Genomic DNA, 15855 nt, shown 5'->3' on the forward strand with positions numbered 1-15855 from the left:
CTAGCAAAGCTGCATTTGATGGAATTTTGTACATTTGCAAACTTTATATACTTATGGCCTTCTGGGAGGTGACCAATGTAGAATAATTGTTTATAGTCAAAAAAACCTTTGTAGGCCCATTCTATTGTAGGTTTATGAGAGGGTGCAATTTACAAAATGGCCTAACACATATATAGTACATTCCCTTGCTATGTGTAATGTATTAAAACCCAAGCTGTGATGCGAAGAGGCTGTAATTCTTCTCCACTCTCATTCTTTCATCTTCTTCATTTAGCTCTATCCAAGTTATGTTTTTTTTTATATCTATGCTTTTTTATTCATTTATACCAAAACTTGCATGCCAGCAAACTTTTGCAAATTGATTGAATTATTATTTTTTTTTCTTTAGGCACAACACGTCCACCTAGAGAAGGGGAGATCCCTGGTGTGGACTACCAGTTTCTGACTGTACAGGAATTTTTGGCTCTTGAACAGAGTGGAACTCTACTTGAAGTTGGGACATATGAAGGTAAGGTGGTCTTTGTATGTGCATACGCCTATATGTGTAAAAAGCATAGCAGGGTTGTATTCACCATAAGCCATTTGCAATGAGTTAGATTGGGATGTGATTCAGACTTACGGGTCCCAATATTACATATTTTTGGATGACCTAGCTGAGCAGAGTTGGGTAGAGCTGTGCAAGCAGTCACCAAGCTGCATCATTGTCAAAATGTGGCTTATATCTACGTTTGGTTTCCTTCTGTTTGATGACCTACAGACATTTGTTGGTAAATCTATCATTTAAAATAAATAAATATAAGGTGATGCAGTAATCTAAAAACGACTTCCTGCAGCTTAAGGACCAAGAACGCCAATAAACCACCTTGCTTTGTTCAGTATTGTTTATATACATTAGACCACTTGCTACCTTTACCACTGTTGAAGCTGTACCTGTGATAAAAGGTGTGGAGCTGGCACAATAAGGTCCCTATATTCCTAAGGGGGTTGGGAGGGAATGAGAAGAACCCGTTCCTTAACAGTTAGCACAGTGTTTTGGACTGTTACTTTCTCAAGCATATAAAAAAATCTCAGTGTTTAAAGATGCATCCTATTAATTATACATGGCATGATATTAATTATGCAAACTCAAGTACAACGGTAAACCACAATATATTAACAAGAAAATAATATCCACTTTATAGATATCAGTTGCATAAATACTGCAGGTCAATCATTCTATGCTTCGCATTTGAATCTTCTTGATTTTGCATTATAGCCAACATAAGACAATGAGTCCTCTCCAAAGAAGGATTTAAAATGCCAATTGTTATTTGGATTATTCCAAATGAAGTACAGCAAAGTGTGTAAATGCAGCCATGCTTAACATGTAGCACTGTTTAAACAAAGGCTTTTGTCTTCTTTTTAACTTTTTGTAAGTATGATGAGCACATTGTAAATCATTTGACAGGGTGTAAATGTTGAAAAAGACTTGATTGTTTGTGTGGTTTGTAATTAGATATGTACATTGTGTGCAGCCATGTTTGCTCATTACATGTACAGCTTCTGCTTCCCCGCTGTATTTTGCAGATCCTGTTATCTAACTTTAACTCCACCAATCAGGGTCTGTCTGATTAAAAACAATAGACTATTTTCTCAAACCCTAAATACACAAAATGCTTTCACTGCTCCTAGTAATTTTTTTTAAAGGTTCTTCTTATGGCACAAAGGAGGCTTGTTTTGCATTTGATAATACCATGTTCCTTATTGATGTGAAGTGTGGATACTAATGGAGGGCACGCCTCCCAAAAGATATTCCCATTATCTTTTTGTAAACATTTCTGTAAAAACTATTATGCAGGAAAGATATTTCCTTATTTTAAATCTTCCCTTTTTATGGTGGATTTGGAGGAGATGGATTTGGATAGACAATATTTCTATTGGACATAAATGGTGAAATTGATCATAATTCATTTTTAAATCGGTTATTGAACAAGTAGATGGTTCGTTGAAAACCCAAAGCTAATTGCAAGAATCAATTTAAATAGATTGTAGTCTTGATTATATGGCAAGAAGTAAACTAATGGAATATGTTGGCAATGGGTCTAATGGAATTTCCTGTTTTGTGTGTGTTGAAGGCTTTGAATTGTTTTGTTCTTTATTTTCTGACATTGCATTATATTAGGAGTTTATGAAGAGCACAAATAAGGTTTAATGAAATCTGAATGTAAGGGTGCAATTACTGAGCTATCCTTTAGAAAATTCTAGTGGCCTGGCTATTATGCTGACTTTCTAGTTTATACCTAATGTCCCTGACTTTAATAAAGTATCAGAATATCTTATTTTCTCTGTCGTTCTTGATCCACTAACTTGTCCTAGGTCTAGTGGGCCTGATTTATTAAAGCTGTCCAAGGCTGGAGAAGATTTTCTTTCATCAGTGAAACTTGGTGATCCAGCAAACCTGGAATGAATTTCCTAAAGGTCATTGGCTTTTTTTTACCAAATCTTTTAATCGTTGTCCAGATCCATTTCAAGTTTGCTGGCCTTAGAGAGTTTTAATGAATCAGGCCCATTGACTAGAAGTTAAGTAAAGGTAGATGGTCAACCTAAGAGATAGTCAGTTAGCATTTATATAAATAAGTTCTAAGTTTGCTTGGGAGGTACCATCTAAGGTGTTGCTGGTAATATCTTGCATGAAAATAAAGATAACTTGGTTGTGTGACAATGAATTGTGGGGGACCAAATATTGCAGGAGAGAACTCTTTGGAACACTTGGGACTTTCACAATGTGTGAATGGGCTTTTTGGTGTTAATTTGGTACTTGTACCAAGCAAATCAAAATCCAATAAAAAAACATCCATAAGTTGGACTTTAAAGGCCGATGATTACAAATTTTACAGTTATATATCACATACAAAACCGTAAGCTTTATTAAATATCATTAAATAATATCCGGGTTACCCAAGGGGGAGGGTGCACCCTGTTTGTATCAAGATCAAAATACTAACAGGGTGCACCCTCCCCATTGGGTAACCCGGACAGGAATTTCTATTAGAGTGTTTTGTTTGCACGTTTTTAAAGTCTTTTATGTATTTGATTTTAATGATATTTATAAAAAATAAATGATATTTATTAAAGCTTACGTTTTTGTATTTGACATATAATAATAATAATTGTGAAATTTGTAATGATTGGCCTATAAAGCAACCTATGGATGAAATCTCTTAGATTTTGATTTGCAATGTAATTAATAGGGATGTGGCCTTGTTAAAGTAAATAGGGTGGTTAAAATACAATTATTATTGTTGATACTTGTACCAAGTAAGGATTGAAACCATTACTTAAGAAACATAATTTACCCATATTTTGTCCATTTCAGGGGGTAAGAAGGTGCACCTAGTCTCCCTTTATTAAAGGAAGGTAATTGACATAAATGCTCCACAGTACAAGTCAAAAGATGGCCCCAAGAGTATTTTATACCCCTAAATCTTGTAGCATCTGAACAGTTCTTGATCATTCATCCTTCATTGTTGGACAAATATTTTTGGTGCTTTACATAGTAGTCACTTTGTTGTTGTAACATTATCATTAGAGCAAAATGTGTTGAATATCGGTTCCTTCTGCTGCATGCGGCTGTTCTATTTGCTTGTCTTTACTGCTGTGAAGTAAGAGTTAGCATGAGAAACCACAGCGCACAGTAAGAGGAGAAGATATTCACACATCTACAAGTGTCTGATACCTGCAGTGGCCTGGTTCCTGTGGATATCACGAAATGTGTGTATCAGCTTTGCTTTCTCTATTCATGTTGTCAAATAGACTTGAATTAGCATTATTATCTTGAGCCTTTCCCAAAAATGTTTATCAGGTTTTTTTTTCTGCTAGTGGAACTAAAGGTAGCAAAGCTTAATTTTTATTGGTCCTACTATTTGTATGACTAATCATTTTCTAGTTTCCTAATAGCTCCTTATGTTTTAAATAGTAAAAAGTATCCAATATAGAATCTTCTTAAGGGGTAATTAATGTGATAAACCTACCTCTTAAGGCTTCCTTACGTGTTAATTAAACCATTTTCAGTCTAACAGTGTAATAATTTGATTGCAGAACTGCATAATGAGTTGTCTGGAATGGGGCTGTAAAACATTTGTCCAAAAAAAGCTTAAAGTGGTTCCTTCAAAATCAACAGAACCATATTTGATGCCTAGAGAATGCCTGCAAATCATAATGGAAATAATCATACTTATGTTTTTTATAATAATATATACCCATAATTGCTTTCACAGCTTCGGTGGTATCATTGGATTCTAATAAATGAATGAGCTTTATTCTCTTTGCTATAAATTCAGTAAACAAAATGGCTGCCATAATGTAAACGCCGACTGCCCTAAAACAGAGGTGAACATTTTTCGAGGCTGTGCTGTGATTTCCAGAGAAGTGTGAGGCTTGTGTCCTTACCCTCATGCCGTCATCACTTCTAATTTCAGTGATGGACATCTTGGCATGAGCAGGAAATTAGGAAGCGCATTTTAATGCAAGCTGCTGAATTATCACTGAGTTATTGTTGGATACGCATCTGGCGAAGCAAGCCCCCGGCACTTCCCTGGCATCAGCTGCCCTCCTCGGGTTTTATCGTGGTCTTTCCAGGGGATTTTCATTATGATCATCATCTATCTGCTTCATTGCTTGTCTTGCTCTAAAAACCAACATTGTGCCTCTGAGTTAGAAATGGTATTTTATGGTGTGGAGTGATGGTAATTTGGGAATAGTCTGCAAAAGCTGAAGTACAAAAGGAAAATGGGACTTTGGCCTTGGAGTGTATTTGTCTAGTGTAGGCCCCAGTGTACATTAATCTATACAGAGGTCATACAGGTCAAACCTGACTTGGCAAAACTAGGTATTGCCTCATTATGTTTTCACATTTCTGTACTCCTGTACAGGTATTCAAAATCCTGATTTGTAAATTAGTCCAGGCATCAAATATTGACATTTTGCATTATCTGCACAAAAGACAATCCAGTAGTTGAAGCAATAACAGAAAGTCGGTTCTACAGATTTCACAATGAGTCGCACCCCCAACAAACCTCCGCATACTTCTTGGGGCAAAAAAAAAGTCCCTTGTTCCTCAATATTGAGCAAGGAGGTTTTTCAAGAAACTCCCAACAATGTTCAAAGACATGAGCTAAGGAGGGGAGGGGGTTGAATGCTCACAGGCCTCTTTTTTTCCAGCCACCAAGGCTGGATAAGGGTTTGGTAAGAATTTTAGGAGGAACTCCACAATTGTGTGTAAAGTCTATTATTTGTGCTGCAAAATATATGGTTGCTATGGATAGAACAGCAGCTAAAAGTAAACACTGACATCAAGTCAATCACCAAATAAAATACAAGCCAAAAAAATGTTTGTCTAAAGAACCTAACTGACCCTGCTTTGTCCCTATGCAGTTTGTCAGCTTTTTCCTATGCTCATACGCATACCGGGGTTATACTTGTGCAATATGGTGAAAACACTATTCTTGGTGGGCCCAATGAATCTTAAAACCAAGGTAGCCCCAATCCTAAAGCCTCAACCACCACATAAAAAAGCTGCTAGGCTTCACTATAACAAATGTTTGTTCTTGGATTGTGATACACTTCGAAAAACCCTCCTGGAACCCATGCTGTGTACCCCTCGATCTCCTTTCTTTATCCCCAATATAGAATACATTTATAAATATAGAATTCTAAGGGTGGCTTCAGTAGATGTATTTGTGAATTATTGTCCTGTATCACAAGCAGGGTGCAGAATCCCTAAATTTTCTCTATGGGTGTAGAAGATACAGCAGTTCCAGCTTCATCGGTCTCTTATATTATCTCTAATATTAAGAGTAAGCTTTTTTTTCCCCTACTTTCAAGAAAAATGAAAACCACTGTGACTGATGGGCCGAAAAATGTTTTGTGATTGTAAAGAAAGCCATTGGAAAGTTTCTGGAATGGTGGGAGCTGTGAGACTTTGTTATGAAACCATTAATGGCCAAATTTTCTATGCCCCTTCAGTCTCTTGCAAAGACTCAGTGGGCACAGCCTCCTACTGGGTGGCTCCATTCGTCATCCTGCTATTCATTATCTGATGCAGACTGGCCTACTTGCTAAACCCCTGTGGACACCAGCATCTTAATTTCGTAAACAGCTGTTAATCTGAGCTATAGAAGATTCAGGTTGATGTGTTCTTAAGATGGTTCCACCCCTCCTCAAAATCTTCATTGAGGAAGTTTCTTTGTAGCTGCAGACTTTCTGGCTTTCGTGTTTATCCATGCTTCCCTATTTATGACCCATAACAACCCTGCAAGTATCTGAGCACCCCATAGGCATATACCTGAGCAGTGAAGGAATGATAGGGCTGACTGCTCTTAAACCTGAATTTTCTAAAGCAAGTCTACAATGGCAATTCTCTGTCTTGACAATGTAGGCACAGATCAGCTCGGTAGACATTCAGAGCTTTTTAAATGCCTGTCAAGGCTTGTTAAATGCTAGTTAAAGTTCGAATCAGTAGACCCATTACAGTGGTATTTTCAGAAGCTTTACATGTCTGCATGAAAAAATTCCTGACATTTTGTGTTTTAATTTATTCATTTTTAACAAAACCTTTATTAAAAGCTGTCCTTGAACTCCAGTCCATTTACTAGGCGGGGATGAGGCTTAATCTTCTGCAGGCCGGAAGAAGCATTTCCTCCGTTTCCTTTTCCCAGCGATCGAACTGCAACATTGTAATTTTTGTATCAAATGTGAGGCTCCATTGGGGCTGATGTATGGATTTCAATGATTGTGCCATCTCTAAGAATTCCAGAGGTGGTTGATCAGACTATGGACAAATATGGTGCCATCCATTTTCAGGTGTAGGGCATATCGGGGTCTCGCATTAGCATGCATGCACATGACTTGAAAACACAAATCCCATACTAGGCCCACAAGATCAGTTTTTTAGCATGAAGGGTTCTTAGAGGGCTACCAAAACAACTGTTCTCCAATTCTTTGCAAATGTCCTTCAGCGTTGCATTTAAAAGCCTAAATCAAAAAAAAGAAATTTATGTATACTTATCCAACAAGCTGTAAGAAACCAATTAGAGATTTAGCCTACCACATTCTCGCCACAATTTTAATATCTATTCTGAGCCAACAAACCCTTTAAATCGATAATTACCCTCAGTGTTTTCCACAGACAATTGCGTATAGCCTTGCAGAAGGCGCATTTGGAGCCTTATATTAAAAATATATCTCTGCGGTTGGTTTTCCCGGCCAATCCAAAAATAGAGTGAATTTGATTTCTTTCCAAATAAGGGAGTTTGTATTGATTGCAGGATAAGGCGCAAGGCTGTAGCCCCCTCTCTCTGGATACACTTTTGTCTGAATCAATCTCTGCTCCAGCTTCCATCTCTCGGGTCTCGGGTCTGGTTGCCTGGTTACCAGAGTTTCCTCAAGGCAGCTTCTGAATAGCGAACGTTTGCAAGTTTGTCATGTCTGCAGACAGATCTCTCTACTTCAGTGTGCCGCTCCTCTGCAGAACAATCGTTTGACAATGAGCAGCTGCAGTATACAAGCCGTATTACCACTCCCGCTATTGTGCGTGGCTAATGCTTGCTTGGAAAGATTCATTCTGGGACATAAGTGGCTGGAAAGACTCTGTAAATGTTTCATTTTTTTATAATAAAATTTTGAATTTGTGCGTTTATATGTGTTTGTAAAATTTTAATTTTCTTGGTTTCTTTACCTGAAAGCATTACCTAGATATAGGGGACCTTATCCTTCCAATAGTGCAGGGGAAGTCAATTGGAAATTATATAGCATTGACAGTAGACATTCCGTAGCTGTTCGTTTGCTTAAGTGCAATTTGTCACCCATTCATCAGCACTGTGAGCAGCCGCCATTTTAACCGGCAGCTCTTCCTGTTCCTTCCCACCCCTCCCATTGATGACACCATGAAGGTAATCCAGTAATAAGAAGCAGGAGTGGAAGACTATGCCACCAGTATGGCAATGTAGAGCTCTGGAGATCAGGTATATCTACATTGGATTCTTCTATTTCCATTTTGGAATCATATGCAGAAGGTTATTTTTTAACAATTTGCTAGATGTTAGCTATTGGTTCACTTTAAGCAGCTATACATGTGCAGACTGGGCCATTGGGGATTTCATGCCAAGGCTTGGACTGTGATGACCATGCCTGTTGTCTTGGGTGCCAAGGGGTATAAATTTGTACATCTAGGCTTCTTTCTTTCATACATCTTCCATCTTGCCCACATGATATCTGATATTGGATAATAAACAGCAAGAAAAGTTAGGAAAATCTCTTCATGTGAAACATAAAATGTCCAAAGCAAGCCTTCTGTAGAGATAATCCATGGTTCATAAAAAATCATAAACGTTCTGCATCTCCCCACTCCATAGAAGCTCATTTCTTGGGGTTGGGCCACATGAAATTCTTTACTGTCCACCTACCAAGGTATATAGTAAATATGTCTTCTAGCACTTGCAAGGTTTTTGGAACAAACCCTAGAGAACTATGGCTGACTTTTTCCAGGATAGCATGTTATCATTCAAGGCATGGCCCAGTGTGTGTACAATTATTTATAATCTGAGCAGTGTCAGCTTGAGAACATCTTTATCTGAGGTCTGCACTTTTGCAGTGAAAATGAATTTAAAGAGCTTATTGTTTTATGGGAGCTTTACAAATTAGGTGACATTCTATGCCATTTGTAGCCATTCTTGGGGTATCAACAATATCGATGGAAAACCATATTGCTTGTATAGGAAAGTCCAACCTTGATGGTAGATTCCTTCTTTTCAACCAGTTTATGAAAAAGTAGAGAAGTGAGAAAAGGACCACAAGCAAGCTTTTGGAAAGAATGGATTATACTTCTTCGGGGAGGTGTGACCTAAAGCCTTTGAGTTTTAGCAAGGATTTGTTGGAAAATGGTTGCTTTGTTGATTCACCAGCTTTATCCTCATGTAAAATAGTTGAAGATACAATTCTTCCTTGGAATAAAGTTGAAGATGCCCCACTGTTTCTCTACCGAAACCCAGTTTTAAAAACAAGTGACCTATAGCTAATTGGGAAATGATTTGCTAATTGTAATGGAAAGTATTAGGTTATTTCAGGAAACAGGCACATCATTTTTTTCCTTACACTATAATGAATGAAACCCTTGGGAAATACAACTATTGGAACATGGATCATAAGAAATCTGGAAGTGAAGAGGTGGAATTGTCACGTATGTTGAGCTGTGTTACTACGGTTACCATAATGTGATGTAATTCCTTTGCACAAGTTTCATACAATTAAAAATGATATGTAGTATAAAGGTCAGGTAGACTGGAATCATCAAACCGGCAGTGTTTTTATTACCTGTCAAAAAAATATTAAAAGGCCGTTAAACTTAAATTTTTTTCTCTTAGAAATGCTATTAATTAAATTTGCTAATGTCTGTAGAAAATGTTTTAACAGCCTGTCAGGTAAAGGCACAGACATTGGACCTTGTGTCTTAAAGGCTTGATGATCCTAAAATAAAAAGACTTTTTATTGATTTATTTTAAATTCTGCTCATAATGTTCGCAAATAAGCATAGAAATGTGACAATTCTTGTACAGAAAAAGAATATCTGACTGAGCTTGATAGTACTTCCATAATCCTGGCATTGATTGTGGGTAATGCTAGTTCTGTGTCACAGCACAATTTTGCAACTTCTAACAACCCCTTCTTGTAGAATAATAGAAAAAAAAAAAGAGTACATAGTTACATACGGATTGTATGCAAGCCATCATGTTTCCGGGTCTTCAGTATGCTTCATCAGGGCTTTGATGATGATAAATAGGGAATGGAATCTTAGGATCAATACACTATTCCTCTATTGTTCTATGTTGATCCCATAAGAAGTGCACCCTGTGAGGCACTTGTCAGTATCCGTGTTACCTTGTCAGAGAGATTACACTCTTCTCCACATATCCTTGCTATCATTATCAAGTGTGGATCCACCTCAGTGCTCAACCCAAATTTTTTTGAGCTGGGTGGGAAGAAATTGTAGGTGGGTGGCATCCCCTGTATTGTGACCCAACTGTTCAGTAGCCACATAAAAACAGCCAGGTGGTTACTGAAAAGTACCGGGTGGTGCGCCCAACTAAAAGGGGCGTGGGAGAACACTGCACAAATTTCTTTCTTTCTCTCCTATATGTGGAATCACTTCACCTCTATATGGCCTGGGCGCCATCATTAGCTCAGGAAAATCCAACAAATTTGTCATGATCAGATTGAGAGAGAGGAAGAGTCATCCATTTGGTTCAGATGCATATGATTTCGGTGTGAAATATCTAGATCTCTTAGATGTGGTCATGTGGTCCACCCCTGTGCTTATGGACTACAACATGGCTGAGTATTGTAAAGGCAGTGCCATGATTTAGGGAAGCACATGGTCAATCATAATCTCAGAATCTATTAGAGGTGGCTAGGTACTCCGGGTGAGCAGAGTATTTTATGGCCAGATTAAGGCCCTGGTAGACTTTAACATTGCTCTCTGGTGTAAGAAAATGAAATTGTCCTGGCACTGAAGCTGAAGCAGCAGTAATATTTATGGTGCAGCAGTCATATACCGTAATCATTGTTAAATAAATCGATCAATGTCAACCCTGCATATTTGTTTTTATTGAAATTGCATTGGAGGAAAGGCCTAGAAATCAGAGCCTTTATGAAAAAGCTTTGATTTTAGTCCATTTCAATGCTAAGCACAAAGAGTTTAGATGATCTTTAGGTCAATTTTTTTACTGCTGTTTTTTTATTTTGTTTTTATTTGAGTAAATTTCTTCGACACACCATTGCTAATTATAAACTCAAAAAAGTCTAGCTTCCACATCAAGCTAAAAAAATTTAATAAATTAAGGTTTTATGCCACGTGTTTGATATTGGTGGGATTCATCCTGATTAGCCATACCAGTTTTTATCATGGACTGCAAATCTATTCACACTTAAAGTATGCTGTGGACATGAAAAAATGGGAGGTGTGAACTAATCACTGCTGAAGGAGATCAGTTGTTTAAAACTCCCATCCTCCCCTTCAGCAGAAATGATATAACTAAATGTCCAAAGTATTGGTCACCTGAGATAGAGCTTAGTCAAATATTTTCTCAAGGAAAAAGCAAATATTTAAGCATTTTATCACTATTTATTCATCCCAGTAAGTCTGTTTGCATATCTCTAAGTTAACATTCAAGTATAGGTCTGCTTTTTACATCCGAACTTAATAGGAATGTAATTTAGGGGTACTAAAATTCATCATTATTACCCGATCCTGTAGCTTTTGTGATGAAGTTTTTGTATGAAAATTGTATTAAAATGTTCTCAAGTGGTTATAGATGTTTAAGAAAAGAAGTCATAAACCCAGCAGCTGCCTTCTTTTTTGCCTTTAGTAATTATCCTAGGTCTACAAACCTTTTTTCTTAAGTTTGTAAAAAAAAAAAAAAAAAAAAAAAATTTTGTGAAAACCAAAATGAGTCCAGCTGGATTATGTGGGTCATTCCTTCCTTTCTTTCGGTTCTCAGGGTGAAAGAGGTAATGAATTTTATATTTTCTGCTGGGTACACTCTAAACCTGACATCACATTGTACAAAAGCACCCTTGGACGAAACCCGGCTAATTGAAATTCAAATGCGGGGAGATGAAGTTTTGCTATTCAACCAAGCTGCCTTTTGTCTTAAATCTGTGTAATGAATGAACTTCAACAATGCACTCCTCAATTCTCCCAATACGCGCATTCTTGAGTAACCCAGAGGAAACAAAGAAACTCTATTTTATTTTCTGCTTGGTGCATGTTTAGAAACCTAATAGATTTTTCCTCTGTACTGTGGAAGTGGCGGGAAGAAAAGATCTACCAGAAGGGAAGGAAGGGGCTGGAATTTGAGAATCATTTACAATTTTTTTTGTTAAATATGCCTATGTGTTTCTTTTTGGCTAGGTAATTATTATGGGACACCGAAGCCTCCGCTCCAGCCCATCAATGGGAAAGTGACTTCCGGTGATGCATTGCAAAATCCCCTCTCCGGCTCTAAGCAGTCGACCCCCAAAAGGACAAAGTCTTACAATGATATGCAAAATGCTGGCATAGTGCATACAGAGAACGATGATTATGACGATGAGGCTCCTGAAATGAACAATAGTTTTACAGGTACATCATTTATTTCTATTTTTCAAGACAATAAAATAATGGTTTTACTGTATATAAATCACGTTGACTACTTTTTATATTTAAGTTTCGAGACACTCGAGGGTTAGACCACCTGACCACCTCCTGAGGTTGGCGTCACCCCATTGTGTTGCGTTAACTCACAGTAAAAACATGTATTTTACTGCTCACAACTCCACTCGCATGTTAATGCACAGCATTTTCTAGAATGTGTTGCAATGTCATTTATTTAGAATGGCGCCCATGCTCAGCTACAATAGATCCAAATGTAGCAATCTGGACTGCAGCACACCATCATAACATGCTACGTAACAACTACGTGCTGTAGTAGAAAAAAAAGTTCATATTTGGTTTTCCCTTTGTTGTAATTTGCATTGCAAATGACCCAAGAGGGCCTTCTATTGGTGGGATCTCTGCACTGAGCTCCCAGGTTCATGCACCTGCTGTGGCATTTCCAATGGGCTACTATTCTACCTGCTATATATTTTTATGAATGTAATGGTAAAGAAAATGTAAAAGGAGGGGCTGCAACACACCAGGCTTAAAAGAAACACCTAAAATTCCTCCAAGGTGGACAGAAACCAGATAAGAGTGTTACTGGTTGATCTTGCTCTTGGTATATCTAATACACATAAGAGACCAGCGGTTGGCCCAGCCCACCAGACTCTACCTATGAGCAAAGTATTCATTTTGGATTTAACATTTAATTGTTACATATTTCTAAATGTAGTTAATTTGAAAAGTGTGTACCTGTGACTTGTTTTCTCCCGGAAAAGTAAGATTTGTCGGATACAGAGCTGGTAAATGTTTCTAGCGCCAATATATACAAGTGTTGCATTTGTCTAAAAGGAATGCTGTAAATCCTGTTAGACTTAATACACACTCGGTGAGCAGACTTTCTGGCAACCAAGTGAGCTTGCAGACGTCTAAAGTCATACGGTCATTCCTCAATCAATTCCCTATTTGTTTTATGGGACAAATATCATCTATGTGAGTAGCCCCCTCTTTTACATACACCCCAGGTTTATTTGAGAGGGCAATGGCAGATATCAGTTGCAGTGACACCTACTGCTAAATCTTGCATTGTATAGTAGCCGAAAACTGTCATGAATTACCTGTTGATGGATCATGTTGCATTGGGATGAAATTAAAATAACGGAGGGAAAGGTCTAAATTAAACATTGGTTAAACATTTTGCTATGACTTGGTGTCTTTAGTGTTGTTGTTTTTTCCTTGTCAGTTTAGTCCCATCATCTTTTGCTTTTTATATGGCCGCAGACTCTAGTGAACAAGACGAAAACACGAGCAACACTACCCTAGAGGCCCCCGCACCACTGGTTCGGATCCTTCCTAGTTTTCCCATCACGGAAGCTTCTCAGAAGTTGCCTCAATACCTACCTCCTGCTGACGAGGACAGCCTTGGACCTCTGCCTGAAAACTGGGAGATGGCCTACACAGAGAATGGAGAAGTCTATTTTATAGAGTAAGTGCTATACATACCTTATGAACATGAAATATAGGAGTAGAAGGTCTACCAATCATGTTTTACCAAATTACCAAAATGTTCTTCTTTAATTATACTTATATAATTCATAGGACGTTTTATATTAGTTTTTCGAGTAGCTCGTTGGGTTAAAGAAGGCCATAGATGGACTAAAGGACACGTGAGGTTAAGGAAAACCTTGAATCCAGAAACATAGGAGGCTGCCATTGCTGTTTCTCCTACAAATGCTATGTGCTTGGCTGTCCTGCTGATTCAGTTATTTCTAAGTCATCAACTAAACAAACATGCAGATCAGGAGTACTGACTTCCAAGTCATAGGATCAGCATTTTTCCAAGACCTGAGCCTTTTCAGACGGAGATTAGCAGAGGCAGTATTGCTAATCCAGGATTTTCTCATTGAACCCATAAAGGTCACTTTAAGGTCCCCATTCCCAGCTGCACTTACTCATCATTACTTCCCCACCCCACACCACCACTCCATTGTGTCTCTGGAAGAATGACAGCCCTGGGTAAGCCCAAAGCTACGCCAAGCACCATCGTTGTTACATGCATCATACTAAGCAGTTCTCTTCTCCTGGAAGATAAATGGGGGGGGTAAAAAAAACGCAGATATATTCTACTAGGGAGGAAAGCAGTACCCAAATTCTGCTTCTTTTCCCTGAATTGCCTGTCCCTTCTGCAATAAATAACCCACCTGCTAACCCCTATGTTATGAAGAAGATTGGAGAAGGAGGTGTTCAATAGTGTCAACAAATCTTCTGTCCTAGTGTGACAACACTGTTCATGGATACAATACAGTGAGTATTTGTTGTCACCCTTGGTTTGTTACTGGCAGAATCAGCAGGTGGAAAAACTTGAATAAAGCAAACTAACCAATCCAAGGACTGGTAAGCTGCAATATATTACATCTAAGTTCTTGGATTTAGATACAGAAAAATATCTCAAAAGCCACTTTAAATGCTTTACCCAAAAATCACACCAGAAATTGCACTCAAATGCAAATCCGACCCTGTTTATGCAAATCCATTATTCATCGCTGAATCTGTAGCTTCGGACCGAGACCGTCTTCCCCCTTAAAACAAATGATAGTTGCTTTCTAATGAGCACTTGACTGTTGTACAACTCTGCTATGTATTACTGCTCCCTTCTGGCCGTCATGCATTTTAAATCCTCTTGAAAGCCTCCAGTGTTAATATTTCAACGTGTGATTTGTTGACTGGTTACGCTTTCAATTTGCATGGTTTTTTCCTCAAACAATGATTGCATTACTCAGGAAAAAAATTTGAAAAATTGCGGCAAGAGAAAAAAAAAATAAGCGGATAAACTGAAGGTTATTTATTCAAACACATCACTGTCTCGGAAGGCAATATTAATTCCTTGCACAGAACAAACCAGGCCTCTACGCAGTTCACATGGTGCTTGGTGAAGCAAGAAGCTGAGCAAATCCCTTAACAACTGCTTTTCTGTGGGGCGGGAGAGGATATAACAGGAGGATGTTGTGTTTGATTAGAGATTTGTGATAACCGGGGCCCCCTATCTGCAGTTTTGGTGAAGTGCATGTAGACTTTGCAAACCGACCCCCGAAGGAAATAGTAATATATTCCTGAGCTTCATGAAAGGGAAAGGAAGCTGCTAGGCAGCCAATCAGATTCTCCATTTCAAGGAATATAGTCTCACTTTTTTTTAAAAATGTTTACATTTTACAGATATATTTTTTTTAGAAATAACCCCCTTTATTTGTGGCCAACAAAAAGGTCACACTCTAATGTTTTATTGGACCATGTTATTGGACCATGTTTAGCTTTGAATATGGCATGCATTCACTGTGGTATTGTTCCAATAAAATTATGCAATGTCACAGGATTTATTTCCATACAGTGTTGAATTAATTGTTAGTATTGATGATAGGGTAATCAGAACACTGCATATAGTCTTCTCCAGGACATCCCAAGGATCCTCATTAGGGTTAATGTGTCCAATCCATGTTTGTAAATGATGGCTCATGCTCCCTGAACCCCACTTTCACTCTTCAAGCCTGAATCGAACCCTTAAATCCTGGCATTGTCCGTGCCATCAGGAAAGAAAAATTCTATTGATAGACAAACCTTGTGATTCAGTATATTTAGGTAGTCAGCTGACCACATTTTTTGGGCACATAACATTGATAAACGTAGACCTG

At 38.1% G+C, this 15855-nt stretch overlaps 1 protein-coding gene across 6 annotated transcripts in view; it reads left to right on the plus strand.

Annotated features, from left to right (window-relative positions):
* MAGI1 (membrane associated guanylate kinase, WW and PDZ domain containing 1) overlaps window positions 1-15855 on the plus strand; it is a 319996-nt gene that overhangs the window by 223331 nt on the left and 80810 nt on the right. For all 6 annotated transcript variants that reach the window (XM_072420801.1, XM_072420803.1, XM_072420802.1 and 3 more), the window contains exons 3-5: window positions 389-508; window positions 11945-12154; window positions 13451-13655. In XM_072420801.1, the coding sequence (XP_072276902.1) occupies window positions 389-508; window positions 11945-12154; window positions 13451-13655 (535 nt within the window). The remainder of the gene's footprint in view (window positions 1-388; window positions 509-11944; window positions 12155-13450; window positions 13656-15855) is intronic.

This window comes from Pyxicephalus adspersus, chromosome 8, assembly GCF_032062135.1.
Source record: "Pyxicephalus adspersus chromosome 8, UCB_Pads_2.0, whole genome shotgun sequence".
Classification (NCBI taxonomy): domain Eukaryota; kingdom Metazoa; phylum Chordata; class Amphibia; order Anura; family Pyxicephalidae; genus Pyxicephalus; species Pyxicephalus adspersus.